This window comes from Lepisma saccharinum, chromosome 14, assembly GCF_977018435.1.
Source record: "Lepisma saccharinum chromosome 14, izLepSacc3.1, whole genome shotgun sequence".
In the NCBI taxonomy this organism is placed as follows: Eukaryota; Metazoa; Arthropoda; class Insecta; order Zygentoma; family Lepismatidae; genus Lepisma; species Lepisma saccharinum.
In genome coordinates this window covers 79630078-79647444 of record NC_139242.1, presented here as the reverse complement: position 1 = coordinate 79647444, position 17367 = coordinate 79630078, and the positions used below count along the sequence as shown (strand labels likewise).

The 17367-nt window shown below is 40.6% G+C and overlaps 1 protein-coding gene across 1 annotated transcript in view; it reads right to left on the bottom strand.

The window, feature by feature from the left end:
- Nucleotides 1–2864: 2864 nt before the first annotated feature.
- LOC145998628 (trypsin-1-like) overlaps nt 2865–17367 on the bottom strand; it is an 83367-nt gene continuing 68864 nt past the window's right edge. Inside the window, exon 10 of the mRNA XM_083135086.1 lies at nt 2865–2989. Within this exon, the coding sequence (XP_082991212.1) occupies nt 2931–2989 (59 nt within the window). The 3' untranslated portion in view covers nt 2865–2930. The remainder of the gene's footprint in view (nt 2990–17367) is intronic.

Sequence of the window (17367 nt, the reverse complement as noted above, 5' to 3'; positions counted from 1 at the left end):
GTTAGTCTTGTTAAAATAATGTTAGATAATATTTTATATGTTGTTGAGAGTAGAGAAATTCCACGGTAATTATTGCAGTTCATTTTATCACCTTTTTTATATTTTTATATTCAAGGCGCTGTACCTAGGTCCTTCTCTCTTCGGCAGCTGCCGATCACTGTTGCCAGCTTCGCTATTTTGGGGCTCTTTTCGTACAGTCGTTTGGCTGTGAACTATGGTACACGGCCCCTGCTCCACTATGATGCCATCACTGGCTCCAGGTTACTGACAACTTTTCTCATAAGTATACATTTTGAACGTGACGTGATATTGTTATATTGGCTGTGTCGCCCCACACCCTCTTACATCCCGGCCCAGCTACTTTTCTTTATAGCGCCTTGGCTGACGTGAAGAGGACGTAATATTGTTATCCGGGAATACTTTATTTTCGATTTCATACGACCATCGGTGGATTATTGAGATGGGTGATGCCGGCAGATCTAGACGGTGAAAACTAAGAATAAATCGCCATCACTTTAAAGCTAACGGTAATAACAGCGCCCCCTCACCCACACTCGCACTTATTTGACACTTAAAATTACCCCAGGAAGCACTTTATCCAGTTTCGTAAATCTAGCTCCTTGGAAGTTTTTACTCCGTTTACGGTGAAATTTAGCTCTTTTATGTGCATCAGGTTTGGCAACACTGCCAGGATGGCCGTAGGAGGCAAGGATAATTACATTGCTCTTATGGAAGTATTATTTTATTTGTTCTCTTGGGAAGATCAAACTTCCGATGGCATAGAAAAATATATCAACGGAAAAAGGACAGACCGAAGTAGTAATTGACAGGCGGAAAAGTCGAAACCATTTGATTAGCCATAACTTTAAGTTGAAGTTGATTCCCCATAAGGAATGCATGGGTTTCTGAAAATTCTTATTCATCATATTTTTCAAACATCGTATCTAGCTTAAGAATCAACTTTATGAAACACTTTCACTTGCAACATGTGGAGAATTTCATAATCTATAGAACACCAGCATTTTTACTTAGTAGCATTGCCCATTCGGATGATATTAGAATAAATGCACACCTGGTGCGAAATTGTCCCTCATCCTCTTACATGTTTTTTGATTGATTGATTTGTCTTATTTTACTTCTGGCACTTTTAGCTTATCGCCAAGATGAGGATGGATGATGATATGGAAAATTGATGAAGGGACACTCACAATGAACAGCCATAACCATACCTGGATTCGAACCCGGGCACACTCCGGTCGGCTGGAATTAAATGGAAGTAACCGTTATTCCTTCTTGAAATGTCATTAGGCTAGGAAAACATGATATTATAATATTTACTGTGTTTATTGCGAAACAATTCCTACATTCTTGGGAGTTTTTAACTGTTAATTTGTTGATGTGTTGTGAATTTTGTGGCTTGACGACTAAGTGCATACAAGCGTCTAGGCTGCTTAAATGTAATAAAGCAATTAGTTGAACCTAAGACACTGATTTACGCAATCATAAATGGGAGTATACAATTAATTTTCCGTAGCAAAAGGCTTAATTGAATGAAATACCATACGCTGCCTTTTGTCACACATGTATGGCTTCCTTTGTATGTTCTAGTGTTGGTGACTACCTTGAAATTTCATATTGTTAGATTTGCAAGCTTTCTGAAAACATGCTTAACGGTCGCTTGACTATCCTATCATTAAGACAATCAAGCTTGAATTTATCATCAAACTGTGTTAATATTCACGGAAAATATTAAGATCGGAAGGAGAACAATATCAGAAAATAAGCGTGATTTACTGTTCATGTACATAAATCATTCCATGAAGTAGAAAACAATAAAATTATACCTTTCACCATACTCAAAGATTCCTTTGACTGTCTCTAAAAATCTAATTTTAAATGAATTTATCTACAACCAACACATTTGGAGAACTAAACATCTCAGAACACGGGAAAAAATAAACGTTGCCTATTGCAACTTGAGGATCTTTTTTAAGTATGTTTGCAAATTACGAGAACTAGTACAGTATACATTGCCTTGTGGTTAAAGAAAAATCCTTATTATACATTCATTTCTTATTAGGATCAGTGTGTTATTTCAAGTGAATTCAAGGAATATAACTTTAAGACCTCCACGTCAAGTATTTAATTTATATTTGGTATATTTGAGTAAGTTTGATATTTTCCCAACCTAACATGGAAGTAAACAGGTAGATTTTCGGAAACAATATTTTACTTAACTTTATTTACTTAAATAACTGAAAGAGCAGAAAACATTTGCATACATAGTAATCGAAGAAAAATTATTATTCTATTTCACGAAAAAATTCTCGTTGCGTTTACAACAATGTAATTGTTGTAGAAACATATTTTGTGTGTTATATTTTTTGGAATATGTTTTTATGTTATTAGATGGGTTGTCAAGCACTTCATGGACGAACTGCTTCAACCAGATACGCGTTGTCAGAGGGAGAATTAGATAAATATCGATAAGGTTTCGTTCCATTTGGAAATTACAGTCACGGACACTTATGGGTTATAACAATCCACAGAAAGTAAACCGGTTTGCTACAACCCAGAAATGTCCATCACTGTACAAGTACACAACATCCAGTTCATCCATCTTGTTTTTCAATAGACAAATCTATATTACTTCCGTGTGACATTTGCGAAGATTTTGATTCCAATGGTATATTTCAAAGCCTGTTTTCACAATGCGGATTTTCAATTTTACAAATAAAGAATTTGTTTGCTTACAAAACATATTCATAACAATGTCTTATTATGACATATGATTTGTAGCGTTTAAAAAGGTACAAGTTCTAGATTGTTTTTTATTTATTTAGCATACATCACAGAAATACGTATAGCTTATGTCAACCGAAGTTCGTTAAAGTTGTATCCTCTGTTCCTTTAGATATCTGCCTCCATTATTATTCCATCGTATTATCGCTTATCCAGTTCAAATAACTATCTACCCTTGTGTATATTCCTGAAAAAAGCAAGAATTGTTTATTTAAATGTATCATTAAAACTACAGAGACAAAATATATGCATTATAATGAGCCATGCGTTAGAAATGAATTTTGATTAATTCAACACAATCCATCATAACTTTGTAGCGGAAAAGTGCATAAATAAAATCGCTGTTAAATTAAATATGTACTCGCATAAATTTTGCAAATAAGCAAAGCAAAGTTAAGGCGATAGAAACCCAAGGCTATTACAAGAGAAGGGGCTGAAGTGTCTGTCGTGGGTGTGACGTCACACAGAACAGAAGCACGCGGTCCTTCAGTCACCATAAGACAAGAATTGCGTTTGCTATTTGTAAAGACTGATTTGTTCTTGGTGTTATAACTTCTAAAAGGATATTTTATTTTTCTAATATTTCTGGCAGTTATATTGTGGAGTGTTTGAAATGTATTTCGAGTGTGTGGTTGAGACTAAATACGGTTAGAACTAAATAATGGTAAGCAGTGTGCGAATTAAGCTTTTTGCTTTGGGGGGATGACCACTTAGTGTTGCATTTGTGATTTCTGAGTAGGGGGAAACAGTTGTTTTTCTTTCTTTATTTTTTTAGATACGCAAATTTGTATATATTACCAGATAGTAAACTCCATTATTGCCTTCAATGATAACATTTACACGCAATTTATAAACAGTATTTTTACATTCTAAGATAACCCAAACACATACACAAAAAGAGCTATTGAAGTGGTGACACCGAGAATACTTGATCAGATATCTATTGCGCGTTCGACTCAATGACGGCGTGTGGCAAGAAATGTGATCTGCTTACCTTCAGTGAATAAAGCTGACGAAATCAGCTCTTCTTGCCATGGCGGTAGGCTTTCGTAGTTTATTTGACAATGAACAGAACAACGACGTTAGTCTGGGAGATTTTTGTAAAACCTCTGTCCCAGACGACAATAAACAAATACATAATGAGCTATTTAAAAATAGAACGTTAAGTTTGATGCAATTGTTTTTAAGGTTAATTAACTGTTTCCCGAATGATTTTTCAGTGATGTTTGACACGCACCTTCTGCCTTTAGGGCTTTTTTTATGTTAGTCAGTTACAACCCTTTATCGGACTTCTCAAAGGCTTCTAAGGGCTAGTAGGACCAAGCCCTAGCAAGGTCTGTGGTGCAGGATTTATTTTTAATTATCACCTATGTAGGTTTGAAATGAAAGATCTTTAAGACCTTTTATTCGAAGATTTATTTAAACTTCCGATGTTATACAAACACTTTTCCAAACAGACAATTCACCCGGTATAACTTGTAGGCCTAAACCTATTAGTTATACCGAAGTTTATAACCCTGGTCTTTTGATGATGCAGGAAAACGCCTTATTCAGAGTTGGGTTTGTGGAATATCTGCCAAATGGAGTACTAGTACACAAGCCAATCCGAAGATTGAAGCAAGATATTACCCAACGTCCCCTGAACCATCAGCTTTTCGGCAACCAGGAGAATGTCCCGTAGACTTACAAAAGTCTAGCTCTTTTATATCATACTTTTGTTTACAATTTACCAAGGTTACTACATAGTTGTTTAATATTTCTATAGTTTCAACATTTTTTTCCTGATTTAAGTTAAACAATTCATTACCCATTGTAACATTAACAATAACACATTTTTAAAGAAAAGATTCCAACATAGATTAATATAATACAGATTGGATAGTTTTTTGCTTGAAAAAGCATGTGTTGACAGGGGCGACACATGTTTCTTCCATAATCATCTCTGGCACAGATTACAAAATGTTTCTTCTGCCGGTGAAAAAAATCTTGTGGGGTGGGGGTAAATCCCCGGTACCCCCCGTTAATTCCCACACTGATGGTAAGAAAGGGACACCATTTTACACAGAAAACCGAAGGTAACAAAACCTGAAGACCATTAATTGCGAAGAACATGATGAAATAGTATGCAATTTTTTATTTCACAACTTAAAAAGGAAGAGGGATGAGGCATGTGGAAATTATGATCTAATTCGTCTTGCCCAGGGGTAAATGCACAATTTCGGCTTAACCACATTGAACATGCTACGCGTCTAGCCTTTAAACAAACCCTCTCAATCTGGTTTAAACTTTAATTTTACGAAACAATCACAAAAGTGTCACGTGACAAAAATATGGACCTGAAAATTAACATTATAAATATTCCTAGCAAGAGCTGTGTAAAAAAAGTGGTTTATCATATTGGACAGACAGTATAAATACATAGTGTATTAAAATTGATTCGGAAAACATTTTTTCCTCGGAAAAATTTACATATGTTTAAGACTTAATTCCATCTTGATGTGATTATCGGCTCTCAATTTGTTAAAGGAAGGCAAGAATATTTAAATTACGGAATGAATACATGATTCCGATAATGTTTTCCAGTTTAACAGACGAAATCACATGCTTCCAATCATAGAAAAAAAACAGCATTTTCACCATGATCGGTAGTATATAGTTGTATTATCTCTAAATCATAGATATGGAACACGTCATCCAACAACATAGGGTTTCAATCGCCCAATCAATAGTTAATATTTTCATATCAGTCCCGAAGCATGGTATCATAGGCATGCGCACGAAGTTTTAGGAGTGCACCTGTGTCATTATCTATGGCAAGGTTTAGTCGCAACAGTCAGTGACTGCCACGTCCCAGTCTCGAGACTTGTGCACTTGCCAGCTTAAAACAGGGGTAGATACATCAGATACCACGGGCTATTAAATCTGAGCAACAAAAGTTAGATGTTGATAAAAGAAACACAATGTTTACCCATTATGGAAGGAAATAAACCAACATCTATTCTGAAAGACAGGTTATAAATACATTCCATACTCGTGAGTATTTTTTTTATAATCTCCATATGAAGTTATTTTTTTTGGAATTCTTCCTCTTTCCACTTATGTACTATCTTCTTTATCCATTTATAGGCTTATTCCTCTAGCTATAGGCTTCTTCTTCAAAAGAAAACTTCTTCTTCTACCTACATGGACTTATTCTTCTAGCTATAGGCTTCTTCTTCTACATCAAACTACTTCTGCTACATATGTGGACGTCTTATTGTAGCTATATGTACTTATTATTCTAGCTATAGGCTTCTTCTTCTACAGGAAACTTCTTCTTCTAGCTATAGGCTTCTTCTTCTTCTACAGCACACTTTTTCTATTTACCGATGTTTTTATACTTTCATCTTCCTATGTACAATTGCTTAGTCACTACATGTGCTGATGACTACTTATTTACATTCTACTTAGATGCTCCTTCTTTTTGTTGCTTACTATCACTCCACGGGTCTTTGGGATTACTTCCACCAACATCTTTATACAAATCTTTCTATGGACCTGACGAATCTATTCGTTTGAGCGTAAATTTATTTTCTTCTTTCTTCAAATCATGAAAGAGACCTAGTGGGTCTTTATCCAAGACTGGTGGCTGGATTATTTCTCCTTCTTTCCAGTATGGCTTCACGGGTCTTTTTCCAGGCTCTGTTGCCTCTTTTCTTAGGCATTTGCCCCCAAAGATCTATTGTCCCTCCTTCGGGTCGCTGCTTGACACGTTGCGCCACCGCCAAAACCAATCCAAAAATGGGGTAATCAAAGGACGCCACCGATCCTGCGCTCAACCTTGATTTGGTGCTGCAATGTATGCGCAACTCGAGAGTGCTTGGGGCTGCCAAGAACGTGGCGCCACCACGGGACAAACAAACAAAGGTACAACAGAAAAACTCGTTCCTGCTAAACATTAGAGACACGAAATCGCATCGTTATTTTCTTTTTTTTTTTTTTACTTTCCTCATATGGCCATATATGACATGTATTGCGATCTTTTATCTCTGCTGCCTTTATCCAATTTATTGTTGTTATAAGTTCACAAATTAAATAGTCACAATTTATTTCACTACTTACAATCGCATCCGTATGATTAATTTTCGCATTGTTGCTTTAATCAATGCCCTTCTGACTTTTACCGCGCCCTGACATCTACCGTCCGCTATATACAACTGATCATGGCATTTGGGTGGGTAACATGACCCATGAAATAGAAACATGCTTTCCTAAATAAAGACTATTCTATTGTGTTTTATTTCTTTACTCTTGATACAGACACAGTAGTAGTGTATATTAGTTGTTTCAACGCAATACTTTGTAGGTATCCTCTTTTTTTATCAATTGAATATCACTTTTTGACATATTTTGACAATTTTTTGTCGATGTTTTAGCGTTTAGCGATGTTTTAGTACAAATTTTTACTATACTCATTTTTTTTCCACTCATACTTGGTAGGTATATTATGATCTTACGTGATACAACTTAACCTATCCTTTTTTTTACGATTTTTTAATTTTTTTTACGATCCTAAGTGATATAACTTAACCTATCATTTTTTTATTTACGCACCGAACTAACCTACAAGGGACTCTGTTTGTTTTAATATTTCAGTATTATAAGGTTTTCACAAATTTTATATAACCTAAAATGTGTTGGATGTTGATTTTTAGTATGTGGCAATTTTTTATGAATTTTAAAACTGCTCTGTGACCCTCTCGTTCTTCACGTCGTAGGCGAAGGACTTCTCTGCAATCAGGATGACACTGCATAGAGTATCCTCGGGCAAGGCGTCGCGGAACTCGCAGACGACCTTGATGTTGGTTCGATCGTTGACCACAACCTTCTTCCTCTTAGATGTGTTGATGACGGTCATGGGTCTCCGTGCTTTGAATTCGCTGGGCGTGTAATACATGTCCACGCTTCCCTCGGTCACGCGTTTGTAAGCCGTGTAAGCTTCGTAAAGTTTGAGGTAATCGTTTTTGGTCACGTCGAGGTTGTAATTCTCGCGCGGGAACACTTCGTTGCGTCCATTTTTGAGGTAAACGTTCTTGATTTTGCAGTCGTCGAACTTGCTGGAATCTTTCTCCTGATCGTTATCGCGCCCGGTCTGAAAAAGCACTACGACGAAATCTGGCATGTCGAACTGTATGTTGTTGAACTGCGTCGTCACGTCGAATTCCATGTGACTTCCCGACGCCATCTTCTGCACGCACTGGTAACCGTGAAAGTGAATCAACACCTGCGGATTTTTCAAGATCTCCGCTTTGTACTTGAGGGCGTAGTTCGTTTCGTATTCCACCACCGGCATTCTCAATTCCATGCTCCGGATGACGCATTTCGCCGCTTCGGGTAAAGTGTTGGCTATCGGCGTGGTGCCGTCCGGACCCAAAGTAGCGTATCGCATCAGTGCGTCGTTGTCGTTGGCCGCTCTTCGAAACGTGACCCTCAGTCCTCCCTTCCACATGATCTCCTTGTAGTCCGAGAAGAAACCAGGCAGCAGACGCATGGGAAAGAGCACCGTGTGACTTTTCGTCGATATTTTGGTCCCGGCTTCGAATCCCCCGGCCTGGTAGTACGCTGCGTCCGTTTTGGATAATTTCAACGTTCCCACTGCCGTCGACGTGATGCCTGGATAATCTATTCTGTCGATGACGGTGTTGTGTTTCCTCACCTCCACCTGCGAGAACAGGTAAGGCACGAAGTTGTCCACGAGTATCAAGTTTGCTGCTGCAGGAAACGCGTCTCCATTTTCTTTCTTCACCACGTCGAATTGAAGGTAGAGGTCCGCTCTGTGAGGATGAATGAACCCATCGCCTACGTCCACGTCGTATTCGATCTCCCTGTTCGCCTCGTTCAGATTGGCAAACGTGCGACGGTTGGGAGGGAAAGATTGCAATTCGTAACTTTCGATTTGCTCCATTTTACATGTATGGTTATTTATTATACGTTGATCTCCACGATGGCCGTCGTAGTGGCACCTGCGAAATCCACCACGTCTCCTTTCTCGTTCGTCACCACCAACTCTATGTCGTCTATGCGGTTGCGACATACTGGAAAATAGATCGGCGAAGAGGGCGTGTAGATGATCGGTTCCATGAACTCGGCTATGGTTATGATTCCCGTCTGCTTGTGACTTCCTAACATTCCGTCCGAAGATTTCGTGATCATACCTTCCGCCACGTTGCAGTGTACGTTCAGAGTCTCTATGGCCAAAAATTTAGGAATGTTGGTTGCTACGTGCTTGATGCCAGCTTCGAGTTTGGTGTCGTTCTCGAAACCTAAAAGTTATCCCATGGTGCCCAGGTCCACGGTCTCCGTCGCGGATAGGATTTCCACTCTGTGCGTGACCGAATTTTGAGAAAGGTATGTGCCTTTGGGTAATTGAGCTTGCAAAGTGGAAAGATTGTATTGGCCTGGCGTGACGACGATGTGTTCGCTTCCAACGCTAATTTTGTTGTTGTGCTGGGTGACGTTAGGTATGAGGTACATGCTGTAGAATGCACGCAGAGCCACGGATTTAGGATAGACGATGTCGTCGTGCAGCGTGAGTTTCAAGATTGAAGATTCGCTCGTGAGATGGAACACGCCCATCTTAGTGATGCTGTTTGAGGTTCCACAGTGCTTTCTGGAAACCCTCGATCGTAGGGTTATTTATTTGAGAGAGAAACGCGAGCACGGAGAGGCAGAGATGACCGCAGTTCACGTCTCCGAAATCTTGAATGCGTTCGTTGTTGTAGTATATGGAGGTTTTGTTCGTTTTCAGATAATGAATTAAATTTGCAGGTGGAACACCTCCGAAAGAATCGAAAACGAATGCTTTATCATCATTTTTGTGGTAACATATCCAATGCGTGCCTGGATTTTCTTGACCGTCCAAGTTGACTACTCCGCATTCTCTTCTTTTGACGGTTGAAGGTAACGAGTCGGACATGAAAACTCCTCTGAAGTGTTTGATTTGTAACGGTTCGATCAGAGATTCAATGTCTCGGTTGGTGAGTGCTTCTGTTTCTTTTTTTTAAACTTTCTCATCACGCCCTTCCCCTTTTTCTTCTCCATGGCCAGGTTGTGACGTTTCTGTTCTTCCAATTCCGCCTTGTTCTTCTTCGAGTCGATGACGGTTTTCGCGATGGCGGCACTTCCGCCGGCCAAACTTCCAACGGCCCCCAATGCTGCCAGGATGGCCGGGATGCTGAATATGAAACCTCCGATTTTTTGCTGTTTTCGCGAACGCTGCAATCTTTTCAATTGAGGTGTGCTGAGCAGCAATTTCATTCCATGTCCTTTCGACAAGCAAGAACGTTTCTTTTCGCGTTGTTTCTTGGTGAGTAACCCATCGAGGGCACCTAGATTTTTAAGATTGGAGTATGGTATCTGGTACACGACACCCTTGGGCTTCATGTTGATGCTCTATGTGTTATTTTCACGGTATGTTATTTATATATATATTCTGAGATTTTTTTTTTGTGTAGTTTTTTTACGGTATGTTATTTATATATTTTCAAGGCCTCGCAGTCGTTACACAAATTCTATTACGTGCTTTGTTTTCTTGCCAAGAAGTTCCTTTGTCCCCTTGTACACGATTCGAGTTTTGTTCTCGATTAAAATAGATAGCTTCTCGTCGGATAACATGTTAGCGTATCGATCTGGTAAAAATAGACTGTATTGTGCGTTGAGCAACAGGCGTACCTTGGGACCATACTGGGTAGAAACGATTGAACCGGAAGTTATCGTGTAAGGTTTGTCGACTTCCAATTCCTGAATTTTTACATACTCGACTGACAAATTTAGCATTTGTTTTAATGCTTGGAGATCGCTCATTTTTTCAGTTGTCAGAGTGTTAGAGAGAAATTTAATTGCTTTTTTTTCACGATGTGTGTTATTTATATATATATATACCGAAGATTATTTTTTTATGATATGTGTTATTTATATATCAAGTTTTTTTTTGGCACGTATATATATTATTATTTTTTTAACAGAGGAAGAAAGTTCGTGCTTCGGAAAACGCGAGGATGTGCGTAGTGATATCTTCCTTCTCCTGCATAGACTTGTACCAATCATCAGTATACTGTCTTCTTCCCTGCATCGCCTCGTACAGTTCGTCCGACCTATCGTTTAATTTTTCCCCTGCAGCCGAAAGCAGAATGTTGAGATCACCGCACCTCAGGCCGCTGATCTCCCGAAGAAGATCCTTGAGAACCATTTCACAAGGGATGCGAAATTCCGGCATCGTTCTTGCCATGATTACAAGTTTATTAACATCTCCGTTAACTACCTTTTTGAATATTTTAGATAGTAGCTCGGGTGGCAAATCAGTTATGCAAGCCATGTTTTTTTTTTTTACTGTATGTTATTTATATACCCCACCCCAATTTTTGTTTCGTGTTCATGGCGATGGTGGTACCCAGTGCGGCGACCCGTTCACCCAACGATGCGTCTCTACTCACGAACCTTTCGAAAGCTGCGTGCTCTAACTTTCTGTCTGCTTCGTGACGTGCATTCAGATCCGTCTGCGTGGTGTTGTAGGCGATGTCGTGATCTTTGCATGCGGCGTCCAACGGATTCACACCCTTGTCTCCTCTCTCCAATCTTTTCTCGAGTTTGGTACCCGGCCCGCAGTACTGGTAGCCAGGTAGATGCATCTCGAAAGGTAACTTGTTGATGATGTCGTTCACGAGTCCCTTTCCTTCGGCCACGTTCCAAAATTTCGGAGGCAGCGTGTTGATGATTTTGATCAGGTAACCTATGCCCTTGTCGTCGTTCACGATGAAGTTGGAAAGTTTCGTGCTGATCATGTCCACGATGCCAACCTTCTCGTTGTAGAACTTACGATTGCCTGCATTCTCTTCGCCGGCTATCACCAACAATCGGTCCACGAGTTTCCTAACGTCGTCCACCCAAACGAATTCTTTGGGTAACGTGTTGTAGCGTTTGACGCCGCTGCCTGTTTTGACCTGGTTCCAAATCGGTTTGATGAGATTCCTGTACTTCTCGCCGCTGCTCGATTTCACCCTATTCTGCGAGGCGTCGTTGTTCTGGTACAAGGCATCCGTCATGATCAGAATTTCCTTGTAACTTTGGTAATCTTCGTCGGTGTAATCTTTCGGCTGCTTTTTGGCGACGAGTTCCCACAGTCCCACCGTACCCGGATACCTGTTCCAACTATCCTTGTCGCCTAAATTGACTTTAATGTCGTTGCCTTCGAAGGTCACCTTCGATTTCCCAATCTTCCACACCACACCGCCGCCTTCGCTGGTTTCCATGCTGGGATACAATCCGAACACTTCATCCTTGTCGAATTTCCCCGTGCTCAGGTAGTCTCGTGCCAAAGGCCCCAACTCGATTTTATCCGAAGACGTGCTGCCTATGGCTCGACGTCGTGCCGGTGCATCCTTCAGTTCGAACGGCGTCGAAGGAATGCTCGAAATGGGTGTGGGTACGGCGTAACTTTTAGCTGCGAGTGGTACGAGTTCATTAATCAAATTTTTATTTTGTTCCGTGACACTTTTAATTTCTTTACCTAGACTGCTGATGGCATCGATCACGGGTTGATCCTGACGTTTCTTCTCTTCGTAGAATCCGCGATTCTCGGATTTCCAAGTTTGAAGCGTTTCGCGAGGTAATCGCGAAGCTTGAGATTTTCGTCCTCGATTTTTCGTTTCGTCATGACGTTATTTATATACGTCGTTTCTCACAACGTTGCAACGTTTAGAAAGTCGTTGATTTTGTTTCTGTATTTTCCGTCGTTGGGTTTCCTCGTCATGTCGATCGTCACAAATCCGAAATCGTCACCGTTCCAGCAAGTAGAGCAGCCTTCCGAAAATTGATTGTAGTTCATGTCTCCGCCTACGTAGTCATCGTGCGCGTGCTTGAGGTTGGTGTGATCTTGACGAAACAAACATATGAAATTGGCGTTGTCGCGCACTAACTGTTTTGGAATTTTGGAAAACGTTTGAGCTAGGTAAAAACAATCCATTCCTTTGTGACGACCTTGCGTGAAAAAGTTGCGAATTTCATTTTGATTTTCCAGGATGGCGTCGTCGAACACAACGACTGAATTTTCACGACAATCGTCGAGTGGTTTTATTTCCGAGGCGAATGTTGCAATGTCCAGACCATCGTACAGTTTCATCAGTTGCTGGTATTTGGATTGCTCCAAACTTTTCGAGAACACGTACAGGTGCCTGTTCTTCCAATTTAACCAATTCGGTGCGAGGAGAAAATTGTCCACGAGCAGTGTCGTTTTCCCACACCCCGAAGGACCTACGATCAGACAGCGGATGCTGTCGGGAAGCAACTCGCCGTTCTTTTTCTTCGTTTGACTTTCCGGATCCGGTAGACGCTTCACCACGTTCCACGTACTCACAAGATCACTTCGTCCGCGTCGATCCAACTCTTTTCCGGAAGTCCCAGCCATTTGACAAACAGTTTGTCACCTTTCCTACGCAATACTTTCTCGATGAGGTACGTGTCGGGGTGTTTTGTTTTAGAGAGTTCCTTTTCGTAAAATCTTCCTTTCAAAATCTCGCCGCTAGTATCTTTTATTATATACGTGTGTTGGTTTCCAGGTAGAACTCGAACCACCGTAAAAAGTTCCGTGCTCCAATTTTTTGTGAATCCCTTCTCGAAGGTGCGTTTGAATTTGCTGATCCTCACCCGGTCTCCAATTTTGTATTTAGCTTTTTTTGTCGTGGGAGTGTACTTTGGACAGTAAACGGTAGAAATTAAACGCTGCTCGTCAGATTTGGTAACGTCAGCTGGCTTCATGCCTATTGTTCTGTGTACTGTATCATTATAGGTGTCGACGAGTTCCGGCAGGATGTCGACCCATTTGTAATTTCCCCGAAGCGTGAATCGTTTCCACATGTGTGTTTTCAAGATTCGATTGAATCTTTCCACGATGCTGGCTTTGATGTGACTGAAGCTCGAATAATGTCGAATGCCATGTTTTTGAATAAATTTTTGGAATACGGCGTTGTAAAATTCTTTACCGTTGTCCGTTTGCAGAAACCGTGGTCGTCTGCCACCGCTTTCGCGAAAAATTAATTTGAATGCTTCCGTGACGCACGTTCCTGTTTTCGCCTTCAAAGGTAGAGCCCATGCGAATTTCGAAAACGTGTCTATGACGGTGAGGAGGTACTTGTTGCCCTTGTTCAATTTATGCACGTTTTTCAAATTGCCGCTACTCATCTCCACGAGGTCACTTTGCCAGAGGTCGTCGATGCCCTTGGTTACCACAGCCAAACGTTCGTAGTTGCGGCGTGCAGGTTTATGCAATTCTTCGACGATGGCCTGCCTAGACATTTTTTTTGTTTAGAGATTACGTTTTAAGAGAAGCACCAGCGTGATGGGATTCAAAGAGGGTGGTACTTCACTCGTGTTTTGAATGATCAGCTTATCGCCGGCACTCACGTCGAAAACGGTGAGATCTTCGTCTTCGTGTATTTCATATATGTTGCGCGTTTCGTTCCAACGTGCCAGAGGAATGTTTCCTGCTTTCTGGACACCACGATTCGATATCAAGGTCATGGTGGGAACGCTAGCTTTTCTACCGTGAGACCAGTACGAAAATTCGTTTATCTGAATCGTGCCATCGAGGAGAAACTTGTAGTACGGATGATAAGGATGCAACATGTACAGTTTGTTACCTTCGACGAACGTGGAGATTCTCTGTTGATTGGGTATGCTGTTGATTTCGATGGCTTGCAGAAAATGCAGTTTAGCGAATTTAGTGTCGACGCCGAGCAGATTACTGTGAACTTGTCCGAGTTTATTTTCGATGGGCAGCAAATGCTCGACTATGGTATCCGTTACGGTAGAAAACGACGGTTTGATTTTCACTTCCACGTTCAACTGCTTGTAGTTTTCGTTGAGTTCTTGCAACTTGGCACCGAAAGAGGCCAGCGTCGATTCCTGCGTGGATTCCAGCACTCCAACTTGATCTCTGATGTTGACGACGATGTTTTGAAGGTTCTCGACTTGATTCAATTTCGATCTCTTCTCGGTAAGATCGTTCACGATCCTTCGCATCTCTGTAAACTGCGTGTGAAGGTCGGCGACGCTCTGCGAAGTGGGCAGCGTCGACACCAGCGAACTAATTTCGTCTCGAATCTGTTCCACGTTCGCCGTTTCTGTTTCTAGTCGTTTCAGCATTCGAGATATGTTTCTTTTCAAAGCGTGCAATTCTTTGGAGGTGGGGAGATTGGCCACCCTACTCTCGAGATCGCTCAATGAACTTTTGATGTCGTTCGAATCGGATAGTGCCGTCACCGCCGTTTTCAATTTTTCCAAATCTTCGCTCGAAGGCACGCTCGTCCGTAACGATTCCAAGTCACCCTGTATGTTGTCGAGTACGTGATGAAAATGAGCGAGATTCGTTTCGACGTTCAAATTTTCTAAATATTCGATTTTATGCTGAACCGTGCTCAACGTGTCTTGAATGCTCGTCAACGCTCTCGTTTCAGCGTGAATATTTTTAATTTCTTCGTTGATCAATTCCAAGGACGCCTGAAGCGTGGCGATGGTGGTTTGAATGTGTTCGAAATCTTGATAGGCCTCCAATTGAATTTTTATGTTCGCGACGCTTTTACCGATGACCTGCAGTTCGTCCGACGATGGTAGGTTCGTCATGGTATCTTCCAAAGTCTGCAACTTGGATTTAATTTCTTCCAACGTGCCGGTGAATTCTTCTTGTAATTTGGAAACGACGACGTGCAAGCGTTCTGCGTCTATATCGTTCACCACGGTTTGAAGTTCGGAGAAATTCTTTTCTATTGCGGAAGTTCGTTCTTCGATTTCGAGTTTCAATTTTTCCAAATCTTCATTTTTCGATTGAAATTGCTGTAATTTGGCCAAATCATTTTGAAGCGAATCCACGCTCAACTGTATATTTTGAACGCTGTCGTAAGAAGGTACGTCGACATAATTTTTTATCAGCGTTTTCAGTTCGGAATCGATTTTCAGAATGGGGTCGAGACATTGCGTTTGGAGCGTAGCGATTTCCGACTCTAAACTTTTGTTTAAGGTCTCCTGCAAAGCGATCAAATCGGTCCTCAACTTCTTAACTCGAATGTCCAACATGAGAATCTCTTCTGCGTGGTCTACACGCTTGGTGTTGCCGAAAATGTCGTTAGGCATTTTTGGTTAACGGTTATTTATAATAGGATAGACGATTCGTAATTCTACAAAAAGAGGAATGAGTTTGTCGTAATCTCCGAGAAGTTCCATGTAAAGATAATCTCCTGCAGAAACATCGTACGTAATGTTAGAAAGCATCTTGTCGTGCTTGATTCGAAAAATATTCTTGCCGGTAGAAATTTTGATTTCGCCTGCGTTTTCCGGATTCACGGTGATTTGAAGTTTCCCGTCGATCGGAATTTCGTAGAAATGTAAATTGTTATTAAAAACATAAAACATCTTGCCCACATCGTCATTCAGTTTCGTCCAAATGCTGTTGAGGTGAATGATCAACAGACCGTTGAGTTTAGGTAACACGGAAGGTAAGACTTTATGATTTGGTATGGTTTCCATAATGATCTGTTTTTTGAAACCGAACAAATTCATAGGCATGCTGGTTATTTATTCTCACAACGTTGCAACGTTTAGAATGTCGTTGATTTTGTTTCTGTATTTTCCGTCGTTGGGTTTCCCCGTCACGTCGATCGTCGCGAATCCGAAATCGTCACTGTTCCAGCAAGAAGAGCAGCGTTCCGAAAATTGATTGATCAACAGACCGTTGAGTTTAGATAACATGGAAGGTAGAAATTCATGATCTGCCGTGCGGTGTACAGTCTCCATTGTTTGCTTTCGGAAACCAAAGTGATTCATTGTCCTTCCTAGTTATTTATTGTGTATGTGAGATAGTTAATTTTTTTTATTTTAGTTATAGTTATTTAAGTTCATTTTTTTTTCATTTGCATTGCCTACAATTTTTACTAATTTCTAAACGATAGTGTCCCCAAGGCAACGTGTGGATTCCACAAGACAAAATACATCTTTTATCGTCATGCGGATCTAATGCTACTTTCCTAACTTTGTTTGTTGTAATCACGTGGTCTACACTTTGGATTCTTTGTTCTATGCTTAGTATCATCGATTGTGAGTAAAGGCAATCGATGTAATCGTGGAAGGTGAGTTTGTTCTCCACCGTATTTTTGCCCACACCTTTTGCTTTCTTCGTGACGCTACTCTCTGTTCTCATGGCATACATCTTCGAACGCAAACCCGCGAACTCGACAATAATATCACCGTTACATTCACCTTTCAGTTTACCTAGGACTTTTTTGTTGAGGGATGGAATTCCAAATCTGTTGGGTTGAGGGTACGCAGAAGTATCGAAATACTCAAGCATGGAAGGATTTTTTATGTCTTCGTATAGGTTAGGTGTTTGTATGCTGTAAATGAAGCTGTCGGTGTCCGTGTACAAAAGTGATATTTTATCATTGTAGAAGGGTTTCATCACGTCATAATGAAATTCGAACATGTAAAGTTTCGACAAGTCGAGAACCGTTGCGCCAACGTAAATTGGTTTTCTGAATTTCA